Source organism: Trachinotus anak, unplaced genomic scaffold, assembly GCF_046630095.1.
Source record: "Trachinotus anak isolate AG129_WGS33_773 ecotype Australia unplaced genomic scaffold, CSIRO_AGI_Tana_v1 ptg000028l, whole genome shotgun sequence".
Classification (NCBI taxonomy): Eukaryota; Metazoa; Chordata; class Actinopteri; order Carangiformes; family Carangidae; genus Trachinotus; species Trachinotus anak.
In genome coordinates this window covers 22,776,006-22,789,270 of record NW_027273879.1, presented here as the reverse complement: position 1 = coordinate 22,789,270, position 13,265 = coordinate 22,776,006, and the positions used below count along the sequence as shown (strand labels likewise).

The 13,265-nt window shown below is 41.5% G+C and overlaps 1 protein-coding gene across 3 annotated transcripts in view; it reads right to left on the bottom strand.

Moving 5' to 3' along the window:
* LOC139611464 (rapamycin-insensitive companion of mTOR-like) overlaps positions 1 to 13,265 on the bottom strand; it is a 40,366-nt gene continuing 27,101 nt past the window's right edge. For all 3 annotated transcript variants that reach the window (XM_071466182.1, XM_071466184.1, XM_071466183.1), the window contains 9 exons: positions 12,831 to 13,066; positions 11,749 to 12,757; positions 10,276 to 10,453; positions 10,112 to 10,196; positions 7,212 to 7,406; positions 6,928 to 7,086; positions 6,556 to 6,679; positions 6,313 to 6,451; positions 1 to 5,141 (listed from right to left, as the gene is read on the bottom strand). In XM_071466182.1, the coding sequence (XP_071322283.1) occupies positions 5,070 to 5,141; positions 6,313 to 6,451; positions 6,556 to 6,679; positions 6,928 to 7,086; positions 7,212 to 7,406; positions 10,112 to 10,196; positions 10,276 to 10,453; positions 11,749 to 12,757; positions 12,831 to 13,066 (2,197 nt within the window). In that variant the 3' untranslated portion in view covers positions 1 to 5,069. The remainder of the gene's footprint in view (positions 5,142 to 6,312; positions 6,452 to 6,555; positions 6,680 to 6,927; positions 7,087 to 7,211; positions 7,407 to 10,111; positions 10,197 to 10,275; positions 10,454 to 11,748; positions 12,758 to 12,830; positions 13,067 to 13,265) is intronic.

The window sequence follows — 13,265 nt, the reverse complement described above, 5'->3', positions numbered from 1 at the left end:
CAAGGCCTGGGGAAGGACGTTGGTCTTTTTGGACAAAAGACTGATATGCTTTGATCAAGATTATCCCCCAGCAGTCCTGCAGAAACGCAAGGAATACTCTGAAGCCAAGTGGGTGTTAAAGCAAAAAAATATCCACTTTCAAAATCCCAGCCAAACTACAAGTTTACTATTAGGACGGAGTGCAGCTGCAGGAGGCGACCGCAGACATGAAAGATAGAGGGCTGCCTATTAACGTGATCACACCGAGGGAGAGCCTAGGTCAGCAGCTGTCCCGTCCGCCTGGGGGGCAGTGGGAGGAAGCAGACAGCAGGAGAGAGATTATACTTACTACTCTGATCCTCATTCTTTATACACAAGAAAAGACTTGACTTAAACTTGCAACCAAAGAACACTACATGGAAACTCAATTCAAATCTACTAAATGATCCACTTTTTAAGGAAGAGATTAAAAAAGAAATTAAACTTTGCCTAGAATTCAACGACAATGGAGAGGTCTAACCTCGACTTTATGGGATGCCCTGAAGGCTGTCTTGAGAGGGAAAATTATAGCAATATCTTCATATAACAAAAAGGTAAGGAATAAAACATTACAGGAATTACATACTGAAAGTTGATCTAAATCTCTGAAAGCACTAGCGTGGAAACTGAAAAAAAAGACAGCAGAGAATACAATCCATAGAATTAGGGATCCATGAACAAAAGTTGTGAAAAATAAGCTTAGTGAAATCCAGGAAGCTTTGGAAGTTTTTTATAAAACTCTGTATTCAAAAGTTCCTGGTGGAGGTGTGATTTAAATTCCCTAAAATTACCCACCTTAAATGAGGAACAAAATAGAAAGATGATTACCGCCATAACTGAAGGTGAATTAAAAACTGTAGTAAGTAGACTTAATTTGAATAAATCACCAGGATCAGATGGTCATACAGCAGAGTGGTATAAAGAGACAGCTCCCAGCTGGAGACAAGCAATAATCTGAGCCATACCAAAAGAAGGCAAGGATAAATATCTGTTCTCAAAGTAGACTAAAGACTATTGACTTCCATCATGGCCAAACCATTAGAAGAGTTCCTTCCCACATTGATACATGATGACCAGACAGAATTTATCAACAGCAAACACAAGACAATATACGAAGGACACTGCATGTTATGGATCATATACTAAGAAATAAAATTGAAGCAGTAGTGATAAGTATGGACGCCGTAAAGGCATTTGATTCAGTTAATTGGATTTTTCTTTACAGGGTCCTACATAGATTTGGTTTAGATGATACAATTATTAAAACTATACAGGCATTATATACCAATCCCACTGCAAGGATTAATATAAATGGACAAGAGACAGGCTCAAGACAAGACAGGCTGTGCATGGTCCCAACTACTCTGGGGACTACTACTACCACTACTTTGCTTAAATTTGGAACCATTAGCTCAATACATCAGACAAAATGATATTAGAAGAATTAATATTGAAGGGACAGAGCATAAATTGGCCTATTACGCAGATGATATTTTGATCTAGGACAACCATCATCATCTTTACCTGAATTAATGCAGTCATTTGAACAATATGGTCAAATATCCAGATACAAGATCAACATAGGCAAAACCCAGCTGTTTTCATATAAATATAGCCTAACAAGAGAAATTGAAAGCAGATACCCATTGAAATGGCAAACAGATTCTTTTAAATATTTGGGCATTAATATGCCAAAAGATGTAAGAAAACTATCAGTGGAACCTAATTCCTTTCTTTAGCCTCATCTCAAGGATTGAGTCTATAAAAATGAATATATTACTAGACTGTTATATCTATTCCAGACTCTGCCAATTGAGGTTAACCAAAACCAATTTAATGAATGGGACAAAATGTTATCAAGATATATATGGCAAGGTTAAAGACCTAGGGTCCGCCTCTAAACCTTGCAGTTAACAAAAGAAAAGGGGGGCGGGGCTAGCTGTCATGCCTCAGCTGGATAGCTGAGTTCCCTTTTTTGTTTCCCCTAGTGTGTTGTCTTGTACTTCCTGTTTTATTTTGAGACTCACCTCTTTTCTCGTTTCAGGTTCCTCACTTCCTGCCCTCATGTGTCCTCCCCTTGTGTGATTACCTGCCCTGCCCTAATGTGCTGCACCTGTGTCTCATTGTCTTCCCTCTCCCTGAGTATTTAGTCTCACTGTTCCCTCCCTTCTGTGCCAGTTCGTCTAGTTCTGTATGACTACGTTCCAGCCTTTATTCCCCGTGTGCCTTACTCGTATCTTGTCTAGTTTTTGGTTTTTGACCCTGCCTTTGCCCACCGATTTTGATACCTTTGCTCCGCGGACTGATCTCCAGTGTACCGACTTTTGCCTGATTAAAGGACATTGTGAACTCGCTACTGTGTCAATCTGCATCTGAGTCCGAGCCATTGTTCAGCCCTGACACTAGCCCCCTCTTAGAGATAATCATTTTGCAGCACAGATGAGAGCAATGATATGCTGGTTCAACCCACCATACACTGCTCAATGGAAAAATATTGAGGAGAGGATATCCCCCACTCCCATACAAGCAATTTTAGCCAACAACTTACAGAACTACATAAATACTATTGATAATCCATGGGTGAAATGGACTCTTACAATATGAAACAATGTTCTAAATGAATTTAAGTTGGAGGGAGATATTGTAATTCTTAAATGGTGTGCACATGACTCAGATTTTACACCAAATAGATTGGATACTAGATTTCAGGATTGGACAGCTAAAGGAATAACAGCTTTATGCAAAATAATTACAGAAGGAACACTGCTCAGTTTTGAAATTTTGAAGATTTCTATTGATACTTGCGATCACAATGCTATGTTAATATGAAAACGACAAATGTAACCAAGTGATAAATGTAACCAAACCAAGTACATGTCCGACAGAACTGTTTAGAAAAGCATACAATTCAGATATTGGATGGAAATTACAATGGACATTTATAAAATGGAGAAGATAACAGCTTTTGTCAATCATAAATTGGAAAAATGTATGGCATACATTTTCACATATCGTTAATTGTGTTAAAGAGAAAAGGTCACTCCCTACTCGTTCATGGTTTTTTTCTTTTTTTTTTCCTTCTTTCTTATATGCATGTAAAGAAGTACTTTGAGATCTGTGACAAACACAAATATGTCATATAAATTCGGTTTAAAACCTGAAACACACTGTATGGAAATGTTTGATTGATGCTGAATGTCAATGAAAAAAGGAAATTACAAAAAAAAGAAAATAAAAGTGTGACAAACTTCATTTTGTTTTGTTTTTTTGGAGTTCTGGAAGGATGTTCCAAAGATCCTGTTGCTTGCTTGACAAACCTCTGACACAGCAGATGTGGATGGAGGAATACAACGTGTGATATGAAGATAAAGAACACCAGTTCAGTGAGTCAGTCAAACATGTGACTGTGGGTGGACGAGCTTACTGTGGCATATGATCTACACTTCAGGTGAATCATACAGATCGTGTCATTAAAAGCTTTTATATCTAGCAGTGGTGTGCCGTCAGGGCAAGCAAGGCAAGCAGTGCGTGAAGTGATATCTCTCCTTACATCTGATCTCAGAACAGCGTCCTGTCCCATTAAGGATCTGTTACCTGTTTGTCTTAAACAGTTAGCCCACTAACTGTAGCTGGACAGAGCCTGAGTGAATTATTTGAATGAGGCTCCACATGTACCATTCCTATGCAAATAATCATAATTTTTGCTGCAGCTTTTGCTTGAAATGTTGTGTTCTAGTTGCTGGTGGGGGTCAAAAACCAGTGTGAGAAGGTTTACTGTGACTCCCCTGTCATGCCTGGTGTGTACTGCACACTCCAGTACAGCCAGTCTAATGTGTCTCCTGTGTAAATCTGATGTTTCTGTCCAGTTTGCTCATTCGATCTCTCAAAGCTCGTTCTTCCTGGATTTTACACATCCAAGAAGCAAGTATAGGAGACACAGGTGAATCCAGTGCCAGGTGACTTTTGGCTCACGGGGACACCTGGGACTCTCCACTAGTCTGTTGAACTGATACAGCCTCATAACTGAAAGGCATCAAGTCTCCAAAACAGCAAGTCCAGTTGCCTTCAACCTAACATTCGTAGACATCCTTCAGTCTAGATCATTTCTGTATTCAATTCCAAACATTTGTATTCAGTGACACAAAAAGTGGCCAAAGGTCAAGATTATAACAATTCTGGATAAAAACTGTGTCAAAACCTCAGAATAAAACCTTTACCTCAACCTGATATCAAACAGTAGGTATAGAAATTATGTTCAGATTCTTAACATTCTTTGACATAATGAAGCTCTTTGTGCAAATCTCAAGTGAAAAAGCAAATTAATCCACATAACTGCGGTTGAAAATTTCTTTATAGCAACAAAATAGTGAAAAGCTAAATTTTGCACTGATTATGCTGTATATGCCCCACGAATAAATAAAACAATCACTACATATTCAACAATGTGCATATACCATTGCATGGTCATTCAAATATTTATCAGGCAAAGCTGAACTTAAGTACACTCAGTACCTGCTAGCTTCTGAGAGGAGAGGTTGTACAGATGAAAAAAAATTAACTGAGCTCAAACTTTTATTTTGTATGATTAAAATTTGATAATAATTTGATAATAACTTAAACAAAAAAGAGAAGAGGAAACTTGATGATTGCCGATGGTGTGCAAACATCAGACTGATCAACATCCACCACAAACGAGTCCTCTCACAATCAGGAAAAGTTTAGTGTTACATCAAAAGCACAGAAACTGTGTTGGCACATCATCATCAGCATCATGTTAAAGTTAAACGACCCACTGTGAGAAAGCTGAGCTTCTTTTTCTGTTTTTTCTTCTCTTTTCTTTCAAAGCAGTGAAGTGAGAAGCAGACACACACTCACACTGACAACCAGCATCACAGGGTGAGAGGACCATGAGGAAAACCAACTTTAGCATAAACCGACTTTGCTGGGTCACTGTGAGTAGAATAACCTTTAGAAAGTTGTCACTTCCTCTCTGCTGTGTCATGAGCTGTCGATGAGGAAAGAGCAGACAGAGCAGCTGGAGAAGATCAGGGTCAGGGCTCAGAGCGGTGAGCCGAAGCCTTCTGTGGTGACAAGGACAGGATGCTCTCTGCCTCTTCATACAGCTGACAAACACACAGGCAGTTAATCAGCATGTGTGTGTTCTTTGTGTGTACTTTGCAGTAAAAGTCATGGTGACTAATCTGTATAACTGCATTTCATGTTGTGAGGTTTGTATCAGGTGCTGAAACTTCAGTCAGTCATTGTTCTGTTTTCAAATCTCTTTTGCTCTTGAATTGAGTTTGATGCACAGGTTAAAATCAGACAAATTACACACAAATAACAATGGAAATTCAAACTACACAAAGCTAAATACTGTTTAAAATGTGTTGAACTTTGTGGAGGTGCAAAGCTAAATCACTGTAGTGCTTTTTAGGAAATCTATTTCAGTCATTTTTGTAGCTACACTGATTTCTCCTGACGCCCTTGTTCCTGCCTCCTGTTGCAATTTCACAAATGATTTAATCATCTGAATTTATTTAGAGTAAATATGTTCTGAAAACACTTGATTTTTATTTTCCTCTTTTAATTTCAAGTTTTACATTGTGAAAAACATTAGAACATCATCACTACGTCTCAACTTTTTCAACTTGTGACCAGGCGACCACAGACACAACAGCCAGGGAAACCACTGGCTACAGAGCTGATGTTACTGCTGGTGACTCACCTAGATTACACACCACAGAGATCAATAAAACATTTTGACAACATCAGCTTCCAAGTTTGATTATCTGGGACCAATAAAGATAACTTGAGGCCATCACTGGCTGCAAAGGATTTTCCATTAAATATTAAATATGATGATTTTGTTCGACTTTATAAAACAAAAATCTCTCAAAATATTTATTTTTGTTGAAGAAAAAAAAGAGCAACTTACATACACTGTTTTTCTTTTTCAAACAAACATGTAATTCAAATCTGTTTCTCTGCTGCGCTGGATCATGTTCAACAGTGTGCAACAGTTTAGCATTATTAGGATCTTACAGCAGACAATGCTATGTTGCTTGCAGACGGAGGTTAAGCCAAAGTGAAAAGTTAGTAGCCCAGCCTGTGGCACTGTTTGAAGGGCTCATCGCAGCTAAATGTCATCTGAAACATCTACTGATTAAAACTCACTTTATGCAGAAAAATGGTTTTGGGCTGAATAAAATATGCTGGGCAGCAGCATTACAAATGTTTCCTTTTCAAATGTATGTGACTGTGTAAAAGCTGTATATATGTATAGGAACTGCTTACTGGCATAAAGGGCACATCTTGGAAGAGCTCCTGAATGAAGCGGCGTGAGGGCAGGCGGAACATACACTGAGCCAAAAGGTGGGACACCTCTGAATATAGACAGATGTCATCAAATGCATAGGGGAACTTCTCCTTGATCCTACAAGAGAACGTTTACAGAATGTTTTACAGATCAGAACAGGCTGGATGGATGAAAACAATATACAGCAGCAGCAAGAGGTACAAAGACAGCTTCAGCCTCACGTCAACAGGCTGGCCTCATGGTTTTTGGTCCCCACAGAGGAGCTGAGGTTGATGATCAGACGAAGCACCTCCTTCCTCAGCAGGACCCTGCCGGCCGGCGCGTCCTCTGGGATGGACTTCACCTCTGCAAAAGTACAAAAAGAATATGAAACAATGATCTGAAATTAGAGATATATCAATATGGAATTGATATATCTCCAATCAAATATCTCTAATTATCAATATGGAATTTATTCAGAGCCTTAATTCAGTTCTTTGTAGAAGCTCCTTTGGCAGCAGTTACTGTTGATTCTGAGGACAGACAGGATGGACAGGAACAGTATCTGAAACATGACAGAATTATCTACTGTCACATTATTTCCAAGCACCTACCCAAAACAAGTTCTGTGCTGTGTCCACTTCCCCCAGATCCCTGGGACACAGTGTCACTGAATCCAGACACCCCTGACAGCTTGGCTTGGACCACGACCTCCAGATGGTTTCCTGGAGGTGGACTGCACCAATCAGATATCGGGCTCACCTCTGTTAGATCTGAGGAAGAGGGTGAAAACAGTTCCACTAGTTCATAACAAAAACCACGCTGTTTGCAGCTCATTCAGATACTGTAGCGTCTACTAGCTGTCGTGTGTTTCATTCAGCCAGAAACAGGAAATCACCTGAGTTGCTGTGTTGAGAGTTGTAGCCGAGCACACACAGTCCAGCACAGTACAGACAGTTGTTATCAGTGTGCTCCTGCAGACCCGTCTCCTCTGAGCCCAGCATCAGCTGTTGTTCCTCCCGGCTCACCGCCATCAGCTCAGTGATGCTGAGTTGAGATGGGAGCCTTTCTGGCCGTTGCCCATCACTGGGGCCTGAGCACACACACAGCAGACGCTGAAGAGATGCTGAAGCTAGTACAGACTATCTGAAGTGCCATCCCAAACAGATGTACGTCTGAACATGGACAGTACATCAAATATTCAATGGTCAACTCATGTTATTCGACAACTGGAACAACTGGAATTACCGCCTCATGTTCGTCTGCCTCCGTGACTCAGACTAGTTTCAGATTACATCCCTGTTTATCCAGAGTCAGATCAATACTAACCATTTGTGTGACATTTTGTCATAACTGCTGTGTGAAGTCTTGAGTATGGATAAAAAGTGTTTTATGAGGTCACACTAACCTTGAACTTTGACCTTTACCACCAAAATCTAATGAGTTCCTCCTTGAGTCCAAATTTGAAGAAGTTCCATTAAAGCATTAATGAGATAATGTGTCAATGAGAATGGGATGGACGGACAGACGGAGGGACAACCCAAGAACAATATGCCTCTGGCTGTCACTGGCGCAGAGGCAAAATAAGACATGAGTTTATGCTTCCAAAGACCTTTATAGAGAGATATAGATATATCTACAGATGAGACAGTTTCTTATGATAACGAACTGAAGTTGTTAAAAAACCCACATCAGTGAAACAGGTCATAAGCAACATGATACAATAAATGAGAAACATCATCAGAGCGAGAAGACACAAAGCAAGACATTAATACATGACATGAATACAATAAGACAAGACTGTGATACTGTGATACAATGTGGTTATAAACAGAAGCTGAGTGGCTGCGAGTGGAGGACTTGGCAGGTTTACAGGAAGTGATGTGTATGCTGTGCTATACAGTATGTATAGCACAACTATGTATGAGGGTAGGTGTGAGGGTGGGAGGGAGTGGTTACACATATGCATAATAAAAGAAGAGGAAAAAAACCTTAAATCAAATAAAAAAAGGTTTTGTAAGGGGCTGGGTTTCATCAGCTGGCTAACGTTCCCTGCAACAGACAGGCAGTCAAGTGCATCTGTTATTAGTTTGTGTTATTAGTTTATCTATTTATGTGCTTTACCCCAGTGAATTGACTTAGTCCAAAGAGCTTCAGGTGGCTGTTGTAAGTGGCTTGGACTGCACACCACCCTGAGTCAATGTGCAGGTACAGTCTTACCTGAATTGAGATTCTTCTAGGTGAAGTTCAAGAAAACCTTGAGGGAAGAGCTAAATCTGTTCAACAAATCCTCTGAGCAGCTGCTATTTAGTGGATCCAGATTAGACCCTCCATCATACAACTGCATTGCACTGTGTATCATACTGAAATCATAACAGTCAGAAACCTTGGTGTCATTTTTGACCAGGACTTGTCCTTTACTTCAAATATAAAGCAAGTCTCTAGGACAGCCTTCTTCCACCTGCGCAATATTGCAAAAATCAGACCCATTCTGTGTCTAAAGGATGCTGAAAAACTAGTTCATGCATTTGTTACCTCAAGACTGGACTACTGTAACTCTTTATTGTCAGGATGTCCCAAAAATTCAGTAAAAAGCCTCCAATTGATCCAAAATCCGGCAGCACGAGTACTGACAGGAACTAGGAAACGGGATCACATCTCTCCTATGTTAGCCTCTCTGCATTGGCTCCCTGTAAAATCCAGGATAGAATTTAAAATCCTCCTCCTCACCTACAAAGCCATCAATGGTCAGGCACCATCGTACCTTGGAGAGCTTATAGTTCCCTATTTTCCCAATAGGACACTTCGCTCTCTAAATGCAGGTGTACTTGTGGTTCCCAGAGTTTGTAAGAGTAGAATGGGGGGCAGAGCCTTCAGCAATCAGGCTCCTCTCCTGTGGAACCAGCTCCCAGTGTGGGTTCAGGAGGCAGACACCCTCTCTACCTTTAAGATCAGGCTTCAAACTGTCCTGTTTAGTAAAGCTTATAGTTAGGGCTGGCTCAGGTATGTCCTGACCCATCCCTTAGTTATGCTGCTATAGAGCTAGACTGCTGTGGGATTCCCATGATGCACTGGGGTCTCTCTCTCTCTCTCTCTCTCTCTCTCTCTCTCTCTCTCTCTCTCTCTCTCTCTCTCTCTCTCTCTCTCTCTCTCTCTCTCTCTCTCTCTCTCTCTCTCTCTCTCTCTCTCTCTCTCTCTCTCTCTCTCTCTCTCTCTCTCTCTCTCTCTCGATTACTTTATGCCATTAACTTTGTATTTTTTTTCTCCCCCATAGTTTGTGCTTCTCCTCTCTCTCCCTCTCTTTGTCCTCATTCTGCAGTTATCTCTGCCTCTGGAGCAGCAGGATCCAGATCCACCACTACTCATCATTACTATTAACCACTGTTATCTGTCATCATTATTGATAACACCATTACCTACACAACTGTTCCTGGTCTCTCTCTCTCTTTTCTCCTCTCTCCTCCCCCCTCCCCCTCTATCTATCTTCTCCTAAACCCAACCGGTCGAGGCAGACCCCCCCACCCTGAGCCCGGTTCTGTTGGAGGTTTCTTCCTGTTAAAAGCAGTTTTTCCTCCCCCCTGTCGCCAAGCGCTTGCTCTTTGTGGGAACTGTTGGGTTTTTCTCTGTAACAAAGTAAGGTCTTGACCTGACCCTGTAAAGTGCCTTGAGATAATGTATATTATGATTTGGCGCTTTACAAATAAAATTGAATTGAATTGAATTGAATAACATAGTAGAAAGAAAACGATCAAGTTGCCTGTTAATCCGAAAGAGCTGAGTGTAGGTGGTAATTCTCACCATCAGAGTCTCCAGAGGAGACTTCAGCAGTGGGGTCCTCAGATGGCGGACTCATCTTCTTTTGGAAATACATTGTTTCTTTAATCTGAAGGAATCCAAGAAAAAATCGTCCCTCAGTTCAGGAAAACTTAATAATATGCACTCCAATAGTTTATCAGCCATACCTTGAACATGTTATTGATGTTGACAGGCAAGGCGAGGCCTATGTAGTCAACATAGGAGCCACAGGTGGCAGTGGACACGATGGAGCGCAGGGAGGAGGAGCGCTGCAGTGTGGTCTGGTTGATTGGGCTCAGCAGGTCTTCCTTATCCAGGGATGCAAAGCTCAGAGCTTTCAGAAACCTGAAGGTACAGGAGCCAGGTTTCACAGGATCAATTACGTGTACTAAAAAAGGCTTTATTCAACATATCAATATCAATATTTTCTTGATTTGAATATTTTTTCACTCAGGGTGTGTAAATAAAATTACTATCAGCTTGTAAATATCTATCTGGAAGCATTCACATATTACTCCAATTTACAAAAGTTCTGACTTTCTTGATCCAAATAATTATGGACACATTTCAATTATTTGTCCTTTCGCTAAAGTATTTGCAAAACTAATCTTTAATGAGTTATCACAGTATCTTCATACTAACAACATCGGACCACCATTTCAATCAGGATTTACACCTCCACAGCAACTGCTCTCTTAAAACTAACTAATGATGTGTTTCTGATTCAGAAAATCTTACAGGAGCCATTTTTATTGACTTGAAGGAGGCTTAAACATCACATTGATCATGTTTTATGTAAAGTTTATTTTGGAACCAGTGCTCTATTTCAGTCCAGAAACTGTTTTACACTTAGTGCCCAGAGGAACTTATACTACCATTTTTGACTATGCTGACGTTGTTTATCAAAACACATCCAAAACTAACTTCCTAATGTTTAATACAGCATACAATTATCTTTGTAGATTTGTCCTTGGTTGTCCCTATAGCACTGATCACTGTTTAATGTACAACTCTCTTAAATGGCCTCCACCCAATATAAGAAGACACATTCATTGGCTTCAGTTAATATTTAAATGTGTACATTTCAACTATCCTCATTACTTAGAGCAGTTTCTGAAACCACATTCGTCAGTATATAATACAAGGCATTCAACACAACAGTTCTCCATCCCGTTAGTCAGAAAAGCAATTGGAAAAAGACCTTTTATGTTTTAGGCTCCCTCTGACTGGAATAACTTGCCTTTAAACATAACATCACTCCACGTGTTTAAATATAGTGTGTCTCCATTTCTTGAGAATAATTGTTTTGTTTTATTTTATTTTATTTTAATTTCTGTGTTTAGTAAATTTTATGTATGCACAATATATGAGTTTTGCTGGGCAGGCATTTGTTCATGGGCTCTCTATGGCCATCTGGTGGTTGTGCTTACCATTGTACTTATTTTTTGATGTATGTGTGTTTATTTGATTGCACGTGTTTCAAATTGTTATTTTGTTTTGTTTTCATGTGTAATTATATTGTGTGTTAGGACCCCCTCAAAACGTGGTGGATGGTTCATCTCAAAGGGTTTATCCTAAAGAATAAACTTATATCATCATCATCATTGTAAATCATTATTGTGCTGTAGAAATCAAGGTACCTTCGTGAAGTGAGTCTGGAGTCTAGGCTGTTTGTGTTCATGGTGATGGCATCAGTGAACAGTATGTCTTTGGCTGGGGAAGCCAGGGCTTCACTGTGGGACAGGGATGGCTGAATGCGTTGGTGCTGCAGCCGCCTGAGCGTGGCGTAGCCCAGAGCGTCCCGAGGACTTGCGTAGCTGTTGTGAGTGGAATATCCCAGCGCCTCTCTGGAGCCGGAGCACATGATGCTGCAGTCGGCTAAGCTGCTCAGGGCGGTGGCTGAAGGAGACCTGAGGGACTGGGTTCGGCAGGGCAAGGTGTGGGAGGAGCCAGGAGGTATGAGCGAGGTAGAGCAGGACTTGGGAATTGAGATTGGTGTGGAGCAGGGCTGGGGTGTCAATGCATGCATGTTCTGGATGGTTTGGGCATTTATCACAGTGTTGAGGCTGACACAGTCTGGGTCTGTGGTAGATGGCAGAATCTCCCTGGAGGGGCTGGAGCTCATGGAGCTGATGCCGCTGGTGGTGGTGTCTGTGTTAAAGCTCTGGCTACGGCTTTTGAAGTGGGGGCCACCGCCTCCCGAAGGTCCTTCCTCGGCAAGACGCTCATACCTGCTCTCCTGCTGGTTCTCACATGTCCGCACCTCTGACACATCCAGTTCTCCCTCTCCAATGCTGAGTGTGCTCCCACCATCCTCAGTGGCCTTTTTCTCCCTCCCTCCTGATGGGCTTTGAGACAGGTGACTGGTGTTGTAAATAGGGAGAATATCTGCTGCTGCAAATGAGAAGCTGGGAGGTTTCAGCCCCTGTTTTCCATCCTGCCCTCCTCCTTGGCTGCTGCCTTTGTAAGGGCTGGGGCGAGGCTTCTTCCCAGATAGAGACAGTGAGTGGAGAAGGCGGTTGCGGAAGTGACTAGAGGCCAGTATGTTAAGAGGACCTAGGTCCTTCATGAGTTTGGGACACATGTACAAAGACAACTCCTCTGGGAAGTCACAGCCTTCAAACTTCTCATCATCTAGATTACACACACCTGTAAATAACACAGAGGCAGTTATCAAAGGAATCAGATTACTCTTTGGCTTAAGTGGAGGGTCTGGACTCACTGGGTTGTAAGTTGGTTGTCTCAATGTTGTGCCTGGGACTGGTGGGCTCATTGACCCTGAAGACTCCGGGGACAGAGGGCAGCAGGTTGTGGGGTTTGGACTGTGGCTCTAGCTCCTCCAGTACCACAGGCCACAGTGCACCATGGCCGTGCCTCACAGCGTCCCAGCCCAGCAGCTTCAACGTGTCGCAGCCCTGCCTTGTCTTACTGATGAGACCCAGCACATATAGACATGTCCTGCACAGAAACACAGACAGCTTCAACCCACAGTCACACTGGTGGCATCTCATTCCATCACAACTACGGCTGAAGGATTTCCTGTGATTTTAACGTTACTGCTGCCCTGAAATATACCACAATCCCTGCATAAATTTAATTAGATTTTAATCACAGAGCTGCAGATACTAAATTAGACAGTAATGTTTATTCTAATTTT